Source organism: Fundulus heteroclitus, chromosome 5, assembly GCF_011125445.2.
Source record: "Fundulus heteroclitus isolate FHET01 chromosome 5, MU-UCD_Fhet_4.1, whole genome shotgun sequence".
In the NCBI taxonomy this organism is placed as follows: domain Eukaryota; kingdom Metazoa; phylum Chordata; class Actinopteri; order Cyprinodontiformes; family Fundulidae; genus Fundulus; species Fundulus heteroclitus.
Genome location: NC_046365.1, coordinates 44,074,036 through 44,086,418, shown reverse-complemented (window position 1 = coordinate 44,086,418; position 12,383 = coordinate 44,074,036). Strand labels below are relative to the sequence as shown.

The 12,383-nt window shown below is 46.7% G+C and overlaps 1 protein-coding gene and 1 long non-coding RNA gene across 3 annotated transcripts; one reads left to right on the top strand and one right to left on the bottom strand.

The window, feature by feature from the left end:
- Nucleotides 1-1,049: 1,049 nt before the first annotated feature.
- On the bottom strand, nt 1,050-5,631 carry LOC105919311 (ras-related protein ORAB-1). The gene is made up of 6 exons (XM_012854615.3): nt 5,490-5,631; nt 3,609-3,681; nt 3,441-3,536; nt 3,262-3,357; nt 1,900-2,031; nt 1,050-1,795 (listed from the first exon to the last, which is right to left on the bottom strand). Exons 1-6 carry the CDS (start codon nt 5,501-5,503, stop codon nt 1,598-1,600), a joined length of 609 nt encoding a protein of 202 aa, XP_012710069.1. The 5' UTR covers nt 5,504-5,631; the 3' UTR covers nt 1,050-1,597.
- Nucleotides 5,567-11,744, top strand: LOC110367108. 2 transcript variants are annotated; one of them, XR_004931134.1, is made up of 5 exons: nt 5,567-5,681; nt 9,132-9,279; nt 9,519-9,599; nt 10,110-10,137; nt 11,454-11,744. It is a non-coding gene; the product is annotated as an uncharacterized LOC110367108 (long non-coding RNA). The 2 variants fall into 2 exon arrangements; XR_004931133.1 differs by lacking the exon at nt 10,110-10,137.
- The last annotated feature ends 639 nt before the right edge of the window (nt 11,745-12,383 follow it).

The window sequence follows — 12,383 nt, the reverse complement described above, 5'->3', positions numbered from 1 at the left end:
ATAATCAAGCTCCATCATATATCAGAGCTCTGATTACCCCGTATGTTCCTAACAGAGCACTTCGCTCTCAGACCGCAGGTCTGCTGGTGGTTCCTAGAGTCTCTAAAAGTAGAATGGGAGGCAGATCCTTTAGCTATCAGGCTCCTCTCCTGTGGAACCAACTCCCAGTTTTGGTCCGTGAGGCAGACACCCCGTCTACCTGCACTGCCCCCTGCTGGCCAGACAGAGGAAGGCATCGCTGCCCTGCAGCACCAGGAGGGTTCTGGTTCAAATCCCAGCCGCTGCTTTCTGTGCCCGGATGCTTCTCTCTGGGTACTGCAGCTTCAGACTGGAAGCTTAGAGGAAATCTTCTGAGCCAATCAGGATAATCTGATGGAGTCTGACTGTAAAAAGCCTTGAGATGACGCACTTCATGAACTGGCGCTGTATAAATAAAATAGAATTTTAATTATGATTCTAGGAATTGTTGCAAAGGTAACAGAGTGAAGAGTTTTCAGACGCTGAGACGTTCTGGCCCAGATGAAGGCGGGTTCATCAGGCGGGTCAGAACCGACCATGGTTCTGGTCCGTCATACAGCTGCAGGACAGCAACACACTGGGGTTCTAACAGACACGGGTTCTTCAGTCCTTCAGGCTCCTGGTCGGTCACTAGCAGAATATTTGGGTTCAGGGCGGTTCTTGGCATCAATGCCGTCGCTCTTTGGTTCTCTTCGGTTCTTTTCGGTTCTCCTCGGCCATCTTTGCCTCTGGTGGCATTTTGGAATGTAATTGTCAAAAATAAACTTCTCCACTTTCTATTTAAGGTCTAGTCTCTATTTCTACGTTTTACTCTGAAAAGTGCTTTTAGCAGGCGGCCATCTTGGATTTTCATTTGGCTAGGAGCTTTTTTTAAATGTAAAACTAGGTGCTATGTGTGGCAGGTCTGCTGCCATGAAGTGACAGATAAACCTTCAGAGATGATAATTATGATACTGGAGGTTCTGACGGGTCCGGTTTGGAGGAACCTTTGAGCAGAACCGCAGCAGAACAGACCACACAGGGACGAGCTCTTATCAAACATCTCCTTCATTCTTTAATAGACACTGTGCCACAAAAATGTCACGTCCACCAATCACGCGTCAGATCTGCTTCCTGTCGCCGCTGCTCTACCTCTGCAGACATTTATGTATAAATATATACAGTTTCTGGGAGCTCTGCAGGAGCGCCGCTCAGCGCCGCCTCGCCCGGCAGCGCGCCGGCCACGGGAATGTGGAGGAGCAGCGTGGGTCTCCTCCTGGGCTGTGGGGGAGGAGCCTGCAGGAGGAGCGCGGCGTGGCGAGCGCGCTGCCGGTCTGAGCGCGTGCTCCGTGTGAAGAGGAGCTGCTCTGCACGGCTGGCGGTGAAGAGCAGCTCCCCCCCCCCCAGAGAGACTTTTCTGTTTAAAAACGCTTTCCGTGTGACGAGGAGACGGCGGTGTGATCTGTGGGGGCGGGGCTTATCGCTGCTGACAAACAGGAACACCTGCTGTGTCCTCCTGACTGTCCTGAGGAGGAGGGGGCATGGAGGCGGGGCGGGGGGGGGGGGGGGGGGGGGGGGGGTGGACGGCGCCGCCTGGTTCTCAGCAGCAGCCTCCGGAGGAAGTGTTGACCGGCTTGCTCTGGATCTTGACGTTGGACTTGTCGGAGGCGCCGGCCGTGGCGCCGGGTCCCATCCTCTTCTTGATCTCAGCCGCCATGGTCATGAAGGCCTGCTCCACGTTGGTGGCGCTCTTAGCGCTGCTCTCCAGGAACGGGATGCCCAGGTTGTCTGCAAACTCCTGGAAGAGAGAAGAGGGCAGGATGAGGATGAGGACCAGGACCAGGACCAGAACCAGAACCAGGACCAGGACCAGGACCAGGACCAGAACCAGAACCAGGGTACCTTGGCGGTGGTGTAGTCCACCACCTTCTTGGTGGTCAGGTCACACTTGTTGCCCACCAGCAGCTTGTTGACGTTCTCGCTGGCGTAGCGGTCGATCTCCTGCAGCCACTGCTTGACGTTGTTGAACGACTCCTGAGGACGAACAAAACGCAGCGTCAGAACCTGGCGGAACCAGGCGACCCAGACCCGCTCCTGGAAACGGTCCGGCTGTGGAGCTGCAGGACCCGTCTGACCCGCTGGTACCGAGGCGGCAGCATCAATCCCAGCATGCTCCACTCGTCTGAATGACAGAACCGTGTGCGTTAAATAGACGCACACGATCATATTTGAGGAATTTATTGTACCAGTTGGTTCTGGTTATTTCTGACTACTGCGGTTCATCTTAAGTCTGGCGCCCCCTGCTGGGCGGTGGTGGTACTGCAGCGTGATTCTGACAGCTGTCACAGGCGGTAACCCTGAATCAGGTGGAACTGACTTCATTAAACTATTAATTAACAATTAGGCATAAGTCGGTTGTTGGTTTGAATCCCAGACAGGCTTTGATGAAGATGCTGCGGCTCTGCTGACATCATGGAGGATTTACTGAGATTATTTTGCCCTTATTTATTTTCTATGTGCTCTCTGAGGGGTTTTCAGGTTCGTTTTATTGCCGGTGGCGTTTATGTAGAAATCGCCTCCAGAGTCACAGAAAGATCTCATTTAAGATGAAAAGTTAAATAAAATCAGGACATAAAACCTGATTATTCTGTTGGCTTTAAAGATCTTTACAGCTGCAAAGGTAAAATGTTCCAGTTTATTTACATTTTCACAATTCTGTTAATAAATCTCCTTCATTTGGAGTTAAATATTAGTTCTATTAAAGTCCTGGTTCTGCTAACGGGTCGGTTCTGGACTGGACTGGATTACAACCAGACACTTTGTAAAGCTCATCCAGATTTAATCTTATTTTATGCTGACGTAATTTAAGCCTTGGTGTCCAGAACCAGAACCAGAACCAGAACCTGGAAGCTGCTGAGCTTCCTTCAGTCCATTCTGGGCCTGAAGTCTCCAAAGGAACCAAGAACTTTATCCAGACCTGAGCGACTAAAGCAGGTCACCACCATCATCATCATCATCATCACCATCATCACCATCATCATCATCATCATCATCAGTTCCTCAAAGTGTTCAGGAGGTCAAACACCAGCAGACGGAGCTACCCCCCCCCCCCCCCCAGTAACTCCTAACTGTTGGTAAACTGTGAAGAAGTCAAAGTTCTGCGACACGGTGAGCAGAACCGTTCGTCCTGGTTCTCCTGAATCAGGCGGTCCGTGACGGAGGCGGTCCGTGACGGAGGCGGCGGCGGCGGCGTGGCCCACTCACCTGGTCGGTGACGTCGTACACCACGATGATGCCGTGGGCGCCCCGGTAGTAGCTGGAGGTGATGGTTCTGAAGCGCTCCTGGCCGGCCGTGTCCCACTGCAGAGGGTCACACACAGTCAGGCTGAGCAAACAACACAGGAGGAGAACGTTGTGAGGAACGCTGTGAGGAACCTCCTTACGATCTGCAGCTTGATGGTCTTCCCGTCCAGCTCGATGGTCCTGATCTTGAAGTCCACGCCGATGGTGCTGATGTAGCTCTCTGTGTAGGTGTCGTCCTGCAGCGGGTCAGACAGGTGAGTCAGATACCTGCGGCCCACCAGGTAGCTCACCTGGAGGCGGAGACTTACCGCGAAGCGCAGCAGCAGACACGACTTCCCCACGCCGGAGTCTCCGATCAGCAGCAGCTTGAATAAGTAATCACTGTGAGGGAAACAGGCGGGTCAGTCCAGCAGGAGAACCGGGCCGGCAGAACCGGGCCGACAGAACCGGGCCGACAGAACCGGGCCGACAGAACCGCTTAACCCCAGGATGCTTCCCTGAAGGTTAACCTTTGACGGTTAGCTACCAGCCGGCAGCAAACCGTTTTATGTTTAGCAAAATAAAAGTTCTCCTGCAGCTGAAAAGTGGTTTTAGACGCAGAACCAGCAGCAAACGGTTACCACCTGGTTCTGACCCGGTTCACAGCCCAGAATTAGTTCCACTTTGCCTTCAGCTTCTGAACGTTATTTCAGTGAATGCCTCTGAGACTAGAACCGGGCTCTGCCGGCCCGACGGTTCCACCATGGAGAACCTGCAGAACCAGAACCACATCCTGGACCTGTACGCTCCTCCCACAGGTTAACTGTAACGACCAGTTAGCTGTTTAATCAACGAGCATCATGGGAAATGTGGGTTATCACAAACTGCTCCAACTTGTGAGAAGAACCTTTCTGCCGGTCCATCAGACTCTGGGCTCCAGTCGGTACCGTTGGATCTCAGCACCGTGGTTCTGCTAGAACTCCTCAGCAGAACCCATCACAGAAGGTTCTGCTTGTGTTTCCCACCCAGACCTTCACAATAAGAGCCTACCAGTGATGTCATGACCTACAGAGGAGACTCCAGAAGTCCAGAACCAATGGAACGTCTGGAGATAACCTCCTCCTCTTCATCACCTTCATCAGCTCAGTCACCTGGAACGGCTAACCAGGAGCAGGAAGAAAACTGCCTAAGGCCAAATGAAGCAGCAGCTTCTCCTAGAACACGCTGCAGGCCGTTCTCCATCCCAGACGGAGAACCGACACATGTTCCCCACATGAATGATAAACACTGACGTTCTAGCACACAGCCAGACCCCAGCGTGGGGTTTGAACCGACAACCCACAGAGGAACAGGAACCTGTTGCCATGATTAAAACCATGAAAATTAACATTTAGTGTAACGTTAACATAACCAGGTTATGTTCCAGGTTCCTTCATCCTGTGGAACAAACTCAAATCTGCTGAAATCCACCATCGTGCCGTTAAAAGAAGTCATTACATGTTTGCATATTGATTAATCCACTCATTACTTATTAAAATGACTGATCAATAGTTTTAAACGGAAAACAGAAAACTGGAATTTTGCCATAATTTAATAATTTAACAGTGTTTTGGTTATAAGAGAGTTTCTGACCAATCAGAACCCGGAAGGGTCCAACCTTTAATTATCATAATTATCATGATTGATGCGTAAATCAGGATTATTTCACATGATTACTGTTTACTGTTGATTACTGATTAGCATTCTGTTAGCGGCCAAAGCGCTTTTAGCTCATTTCTTTAATCTTTTAGCGCTAAAGTTAGAAACGAAACGTGAACAACTGCGCATGTCCTGACCTCAGGTAACCAGAGACTAACTAACCCGTCCGTGAAGCGCTAACCAGCCCGTCAGGGACTAACTAACCAGCTGACCAGCTAACCAGCTAACCAGAGTAAACAGCTAGCCGCTAGCAGCTAGCTACCAGAACCGGCAGCTCCCGGAGCTCCTCGGCCTCCCTCGGCCCGGTCCCGCTGTCGGGGCCGGGTCAGGGCTTCGCCCACACGGCTGCCGGTTCTGGTTCCGCCGGGTCACCGACTGCAGGTCGAGGAGGAAAGCCGCTACCGCGACGCTCCGCCCGGTTAGCGCAGCGTCAGATTCCCGGTGAAGTGACAGCTCAGCCCGGACCGGGACGTGTCCGTCCGCTCCAGAACCAGAACCAGAACCAGACTTACTATTCCGGATTCATGGTCGTCTGCTGGCTGAAGTGTTTGGGCTGTGGAAGCAGCTGCAGGTCGTTTCACGGGGATTTCTACTGGTCCTGTCGTCACTTTGAGACGTTTTTCTTCGTAAAGTAGATGTAACCGAATCAAATATGGCCGTTTGACTACCACCAACCCGGAAACAGCGGACTAAAGGAATCATGGGTAGTGTAGTTTTTAGTCCATGGGCGTCTGCCGTCAACAACACGGAGTATTTCAGTGGTTATTCAGCAGCATGCCTTCTGCTCCAGGCAGAGGAGCTGAAACACATTCAGATAATTTAAAATAGAAAGAAAATAGAAAGTAGATGCTTAATTAGGGCCAGTGGGCCCAAACGTGTCAGTTTTCACTCTTCTTCCAACTAATGTATTTCAATTCAATTCAATTCAATTTTATTTATATAGCGCCAAATCATGAAACATGTCATCTCAAGGCACTTTACAAAGTCAAGTTCAATCATATTATACAGATTGGGTCAGATTATACAGATTGGTCAAAAATGTCCTATATAAGGAAACCAGTTGATTGCATCAAAGTCCCGACAAGCAGCATTCACTCCTGGGGAACCGTAGAGCCACAGGAAGAGTCATCTGCATTGTACATGGCTTTGCTGCAATCCCTCATACTGAGCAAGCATGAAGCGACAGTGGGAAGAAAAACCACCCATTAACGGGAAAAAAAAACCTCCGGCAGAACCGGGCTCAGTATGAACGGTCATCTGCCTCGACCGACTGGGGTTACAGAAGACAGAACAGAGACACAACAAGAGAGACAAAAAAGCACAGAAGCACACATTGATCTAGTAATCTGTTCTACATTAGATGGTAGTAGCAGGTGAGCCGTCTTCTCTGGATGATGTCACAGTTAACAGAACGCCAGACCAGGTGTACCTACTATGAAGAAAAAGAGAGAGAGCAAAAAGTTAAAAGCTGAAATGACAACACATAATGCATAATTGAAGAACAGTAGAACTCAATATAGTGAGAAAATTAGATCCTGATATACTCCAGTAACCTAAGCCTATAGCAGTAAAACTATAAAGGTGGCTGAGAGTAACATGAGTCACTAGTTATAATTTTTGTCAAAAAGAAAAGTTTTAAGCCTAGTCTTAAAAGTAGACGGGGTGTCTGCCTCACGGACCAAAACTGGGAGTTGGTTCCACAGGAGAGGAGCCTGATAGCTAAAGGATCTGCCTCCCATTCTACTTTTAGAGACTCTAGGAACCACCAGCAGACCTGCGGTCTGAGAGCGAAGTGCTCTGTTAGGAACATACGGGGTAATCAGAGCTCTGATATATGATGGAGCTTGATTATTAAGGGCTTTATACGTTAGAAGAAGAATTTTAAATTCTATTCTTGATTTAACAGGAAGCCAATGAAGGGAAGCTAAAATTGGAGAAATATGATCCCTCTGGTTGATTTTCATCAGAACTCTTGCTGCAGCATTTTGGATCAGCTGAAGGCTTTGAACTGCATTTTGTGGACTTCCTGATAGTAAAGAATTACAATAGTCCAGCCTTGAAGTAACAAATGCATGGACTAGTTTTTCAGCATCACTCCTGGACAGAATGTTTCTAATTTTGGCGATATTCCTGAGGTGAAAAAAGGAAACTCTGGAAACCTGTTTAATATGGGATTTAAATGACATGTCTTGGTCAAAAATAACACCAAGATTTTTACTTTATTACCAGAGGCCAGTTTAATGCCACCCAGATTAAGTGATTGGTTAAGAAGTTTATTTTTTGAGGACTCTGGCCCAAAGATTAAAACTTCGGTCTTGTCAGAATTTAGATGCAGGAAATTTAAAGTCATCCAGCTTTTGATGTCATCAAGACATGACTGCAGTCGAAGTAATTGATTGGATTCATCAGGATTTATGGATAAATATAGCTGAGTATCATCAGCATAACAGTGGAAATTAATCCCATGCTGTCTGATAATTTTGCCTATCGGAAGCATATATATAGTAAAGAGAATTGGTCCAAGGACTGAACCCTGTGGTACTCCACAAGTGACCCTAGAGTTTGAGGAAGATTTATTATTAACATGAACAAATTGGAATCTGTCTGACAGATAAGATTTAAACCAGCCTAATGCTTTCCCCTTAATCCCTACAGTATGTTCAAGTCTTTGTAGGAGAATATTGTGATCAACTGTATCAAACGCAGCACTGAGATCTAACAGGACAAGTATAGACACAAGTCCATTATCTGAGGCCATGAGAATATCATTAGTGACCTTCACCAGGGCTGGTTCAGTGCTATGATGAGCTCTGAAGCCTGACTGAAACTCCTCAAGTAGGTCATTACTTTGTAAATGTTCACAAAGTTGATTAGCAACTACTTTCTCAAGAATTTTAGATAAGAAAAGAAGATTAGATATAGGTCTGTAATTTACTAACTCATCTTGATCAAGAGAAGGTTTCTTAAGTAAAGGTTTAATAACAGCTACTTTCAAAACCTGTGGTACATATCCATTTACCAAGGATAGGTTAATCATGTCTAAAATAGTGCCACTGATCAAAGGGAATATGTCCTTAAACAACTTGGTTGGGATTGGGTCTAACATACAGGTAGAAGGTTTAGATGAAGCTAAAATTTTAGATAGCTCAGAAAGCTCTACTGCTTCTAAACAGTTCAAACACTGCGCAGATTCTAAAGATTCCTCCAATGCTGCCTCACTTACTGAGGACGAGGTAATCATGTTTGGGAGGATGCCAATTATTTTATTTTTAATGGCATCAATTTTATTTATGAAGAATCCCATAAAATCATTACTGCTAAGAGCTAAGGGAATGGATGGATCAACAGAGCTGTGGCTCTGGGTAAGTTTGGCAACTGTACTAAAGAGAAATCTAGGATTATTTTTATTCTCTTCAATTAATGATGAAAAATATGCTGCTCTAACTCTGCAGAGGGTCTTGTTATACAGCAATAGTCTGTCCCTCCAGATTAAGTAGGATTCCTCTTGGTGTGTAGAGCGCCATTTTCTCTCCAATTTCCTAACATTGCGCTTCAAGGAACGCAGCTCTGAATTAAACCAAGGAGCCAGCTTCCTGTGAATAATCACCTTCTTTTTCAAGGGAGCTACATTGTCTAATGCAGAACGCAATGAGGAAGTCACATTGTTAGCAAAGACATCTATCTGTGAATGGGAAGAAACAGCAATGCTGCCATCTACAGGGCATTTCTGCAATACTGAGGATATTAAGAAGGGGACAGACTCTTTAAGTTTTGATACAGCATTATCCGATAAAAATCTACTATAATGGAACCCTCTTTTGGGGGTGGAGGACTCAGATTAAACTCAAATGTTATTAAAAAATGATCAGACAGGACAGGGTTGTGAGGAAATACTGTTAATTCTTCACAATCAATGCCATATGTCAGCACAAGGTCTAAAGTATGGAGCCGAGAGTGCGTCGGTTCATGCACATTTTGAGCAAAACCAATTGAATCTAGGATAGTTTTAAAGGCTACACTAAGGTTATCACATTCAGTGTCAACATGGATGTTAAAATCGCCCACTATAATAACCTTATCAGTATTTAACACCAAATCAGATAAGAAATCTGACAACTCATCCAAAAACTGAGTGTAACATTACATTATTTCAGGATGTGGTGCATCCCTGACAACAATCCCTCTGGATCTGAAATGGGTTTAAGATGTTTAAGATGTCTGGAAACAACAACTGGTCTGGTGGCCCAACTTGCCCCCAATTGCACAATTGACCAACTATGGTCAATTGTGCTATGGATTCAGGTAAATAAAGCATATTTTCATCCTAGAACCCGTGATATCACACAAAAGCGAGACAATTTCAGTACAAAACTACTCATTTAAGGTTTATCCAAAGTTATATTACAAAATCAACATTCAAGCCAATTTTCTATAAGCCTATTGCACCACAGAGCATCTGAAGGGTCATTTTTCTTAAAGGGGCCATGTAATGGTTTTAAATCCTTCCTTCCTTTTCCTTCCTTCTTATCGCCTCGCCTTAGAAACTTTGCACTGACGTCGGCGCCATCAAGCTTCTAACGTGGTGGAAGGATTGGGCTTCGCTGCAAGGTTCACAGCGACAGGTCGCCTGCAGCTAGATCCTTTGTTCTTTAACCAATCTGACGGTTAGTTTCGTTATTAGTTTAGTTTGATCCGAGTCTTTGACAGGCTTCTTTCTGCCGCCTTATCTCCAGCTCCGTCTTCTAAGGAGTGTCAGTCAGGATTTTAGTTTCACCTTCTTTCTTCTCGTTTGGGGCCTTCTGGCTTCTGGAGAAACATCACACAGATGGACAGGAGAACCAATCGTGCCACTTCATGGTCTATTTCCATATTTGGTCTAAAATTAGGAATATCATGTAGTTTTAGTCAGAAATAAATCAGACAATCATAATAAAATAGGTTTAAAATAGTGGGAGCTGATATCATGCTAGCTGTATAGTGTAGATTAATAAAGCAATTCAACTTGTGGGAAATGTTTTCAAACTCACGTAACAATTAAACCTCGGACCTGATGCATAGAAAGGTAAAACGAGGTAAAATGAGGCGGTCCTCTGGACGGTTCTTCTTTATAAAACCTTTGGTTTCTTCTCCAGGAGACGTCTTCAGCCTGACCAGGTCCAGGTAAACCTTATCAGCAGAACCTTCAGCAGGTCTAACTGGGACAACCAGCTCTGGTTGCTCTCATACAAAAGAGGACCATCAGCCAACCTACGCTGTCCTCTGGTGGCCTCTCCCGTTCCCAGGGCGGAGTCGTGTTCTCCCTAACAGATCTCTGGTCTCCACGCATGTTTAAGGAGAAACCGCCCGTCGTCCTTAGAGAGGGTGATGGCTCCACCCGACAGAAACCCAGCGGAGCAGATAAACTCATCCAGTTCTCAGGTCCAGAGGAGAAAAGAAGCTCAGACAGTTAGAGGCAGCAAAGCTGAGTCAGCAGCTCCGTCCAGGAGAGACTCTGAGGAACAGAACCGGCTGGATTCTAGAAGACGGACCTTCAGAATAAACGGAGAACGTCTTTCTCTAAAAGTCAGCATCATGTCACAGAGAACACTCCATCATCCATCTGTCCATCATCCATCCATCCATCCATCCCTCATCCATCCATCCATCCATCCATCATCCATCCATCCATCCATCATCCATCCATCATCCATCCATCCATCATCCATCCATCCATCCCTCCATCCATCCATCTATCCATCATCCATCCATCATCCATCCATCCATCATCCATCCATCCATCCCTCCATCCATCCATCTATCCATCATCCATCCATCATCCATCCATCATCCATCCATCCATCCATCATCCATCTCCAGACCAGAAGGCGTGGATTGTTCCTCCAATAAGTTCTGGGTCTCCTCCCAATGGGACACGCCCAGAACCCCTAAAGGCTCCCAGGGTCATCCTGATGTGATCTCCAACCACCTCACTGACAGAATCACCTTTAGTTTCAGGTCCAAACATCAAACGTAACTTCAGACTCCCAGGCTGGTGTCGTGTAAAGAAACCGGTCAGTAACAGCAGCAGTACGTAGTGCGGCTACGAAGAGTTGCTGAAACTTCTCCCACACCAAACGTCTCCAGAAAGACCAGAGAACCCCTGCAGCTGGAAACGTTCTCCCCCAGAACAGCTCCAGCTCTGATATGGTTGAGAACCTGGTGGAGAGTTTCCTCCCGTCAGTAAAACGAACACACAACCTGTTTTTATTTTCACGTGTTTTATTTGTTTTTTTATTTTAGTCTTTTTCTTTGTATCTTTGACATCCATCATTTTAGAAACAATAAAAAAATAGAACTGAAAAATGTACATCGCTGACCTGATACGTATACATATACAGGATATATTCATATATTCATTTTTTTACACTGGTATAAATGTAAGTTATGTATAAAAAGACAGACTGATGAATTGCACCTCTGCTTTTTTCTTCGTACAGTTCTGACATGTGAAATATGGATGAGGACACGATGAAGAGGAGGCGTCTGAAGAGTCGGAGGACGAAGACAATGAGACGGACAGGAAGTAGCTTCAGCCTCGGTCTGTTATGTGACCAAACCACCTGAACACGGCTGGGTTCTGACCTGACGCCAGACGTTTTCCTTCCACCAACTCCATCGTCTGAACCTAAGATACCTGCGAACGCAGCAGCAGGAAAACCAGCTGGAAATCTATTGGTGGCCTTTGAACTGAGAACATTTCCTGTTTCTGGTGCAATAAAAAAAAAAAACAGCAAAGAGAAAGTGACTGATTTCCATATTTTGACAGATGTTCAGTCACAGGTGCTGAGGTTCTGCTTGCAGAGCAGATCTAAACCATCTAATGGTTCCATGGACTCTTCCACCCTGCCTGCCCCACAGAGCTGCTGTAGCTGCCTCACCAGCGGAGGCTTTTCTTTTAGACGCTGTAACGCTTTTCCTCAGAGTTCTCCTCCGGACCACCAACCGCACACCTCAGCCAGGAAAACGTCTCTCTGACGGACGAGGAGACTCTCACCACTGTTCTCTGGGAGCTTAATGGCACAAACATCTCTGATGACCTTCAACATGCACACAGCACTTTGTCTCACCAGGGTTAGGAAGAACCGGACCCAGCAGAGTTCTTTGGACTCTGGTTTGGGCTGCTAGGAACAGAACCAAGGATTATCAGTTCAGACATTCAACAAGGCGTCAAAATGAACTCTGTTGGCCTCACACAGGTCCTGCCGATCCATCGCCTCCTGAAGGCCCGTCCAGAACTCATGTTCAGAACCAGAACCAGTCTGAGATGATCTGAGCTTCGTGAGGAAGAAGGAACCATTGGAAGACGGGTCCACTACGACCATGAAGGGATGTTAAAGGTCAGGAACAATACCCAGTGGGAACACTCG

Coding starts and splice junctions, on each gene's coding strand:
- LOC105919311 (XM_012854615.3), bottom strand. Junction 2,032..3,261: donor TGTACGACGTCACCGACCAG/GTGAGTGGGCCA, acceptor GTTCGTCCTCAG/GAGTCGTTCAACAACGTCAA. Junction 1,796..1,899: donor TGGACTACACCACCGCCAAG/GTACCCTGGTTC, acceptor TCTCTCTTCCAG/GAGTTTGCAGACAACCTGGG.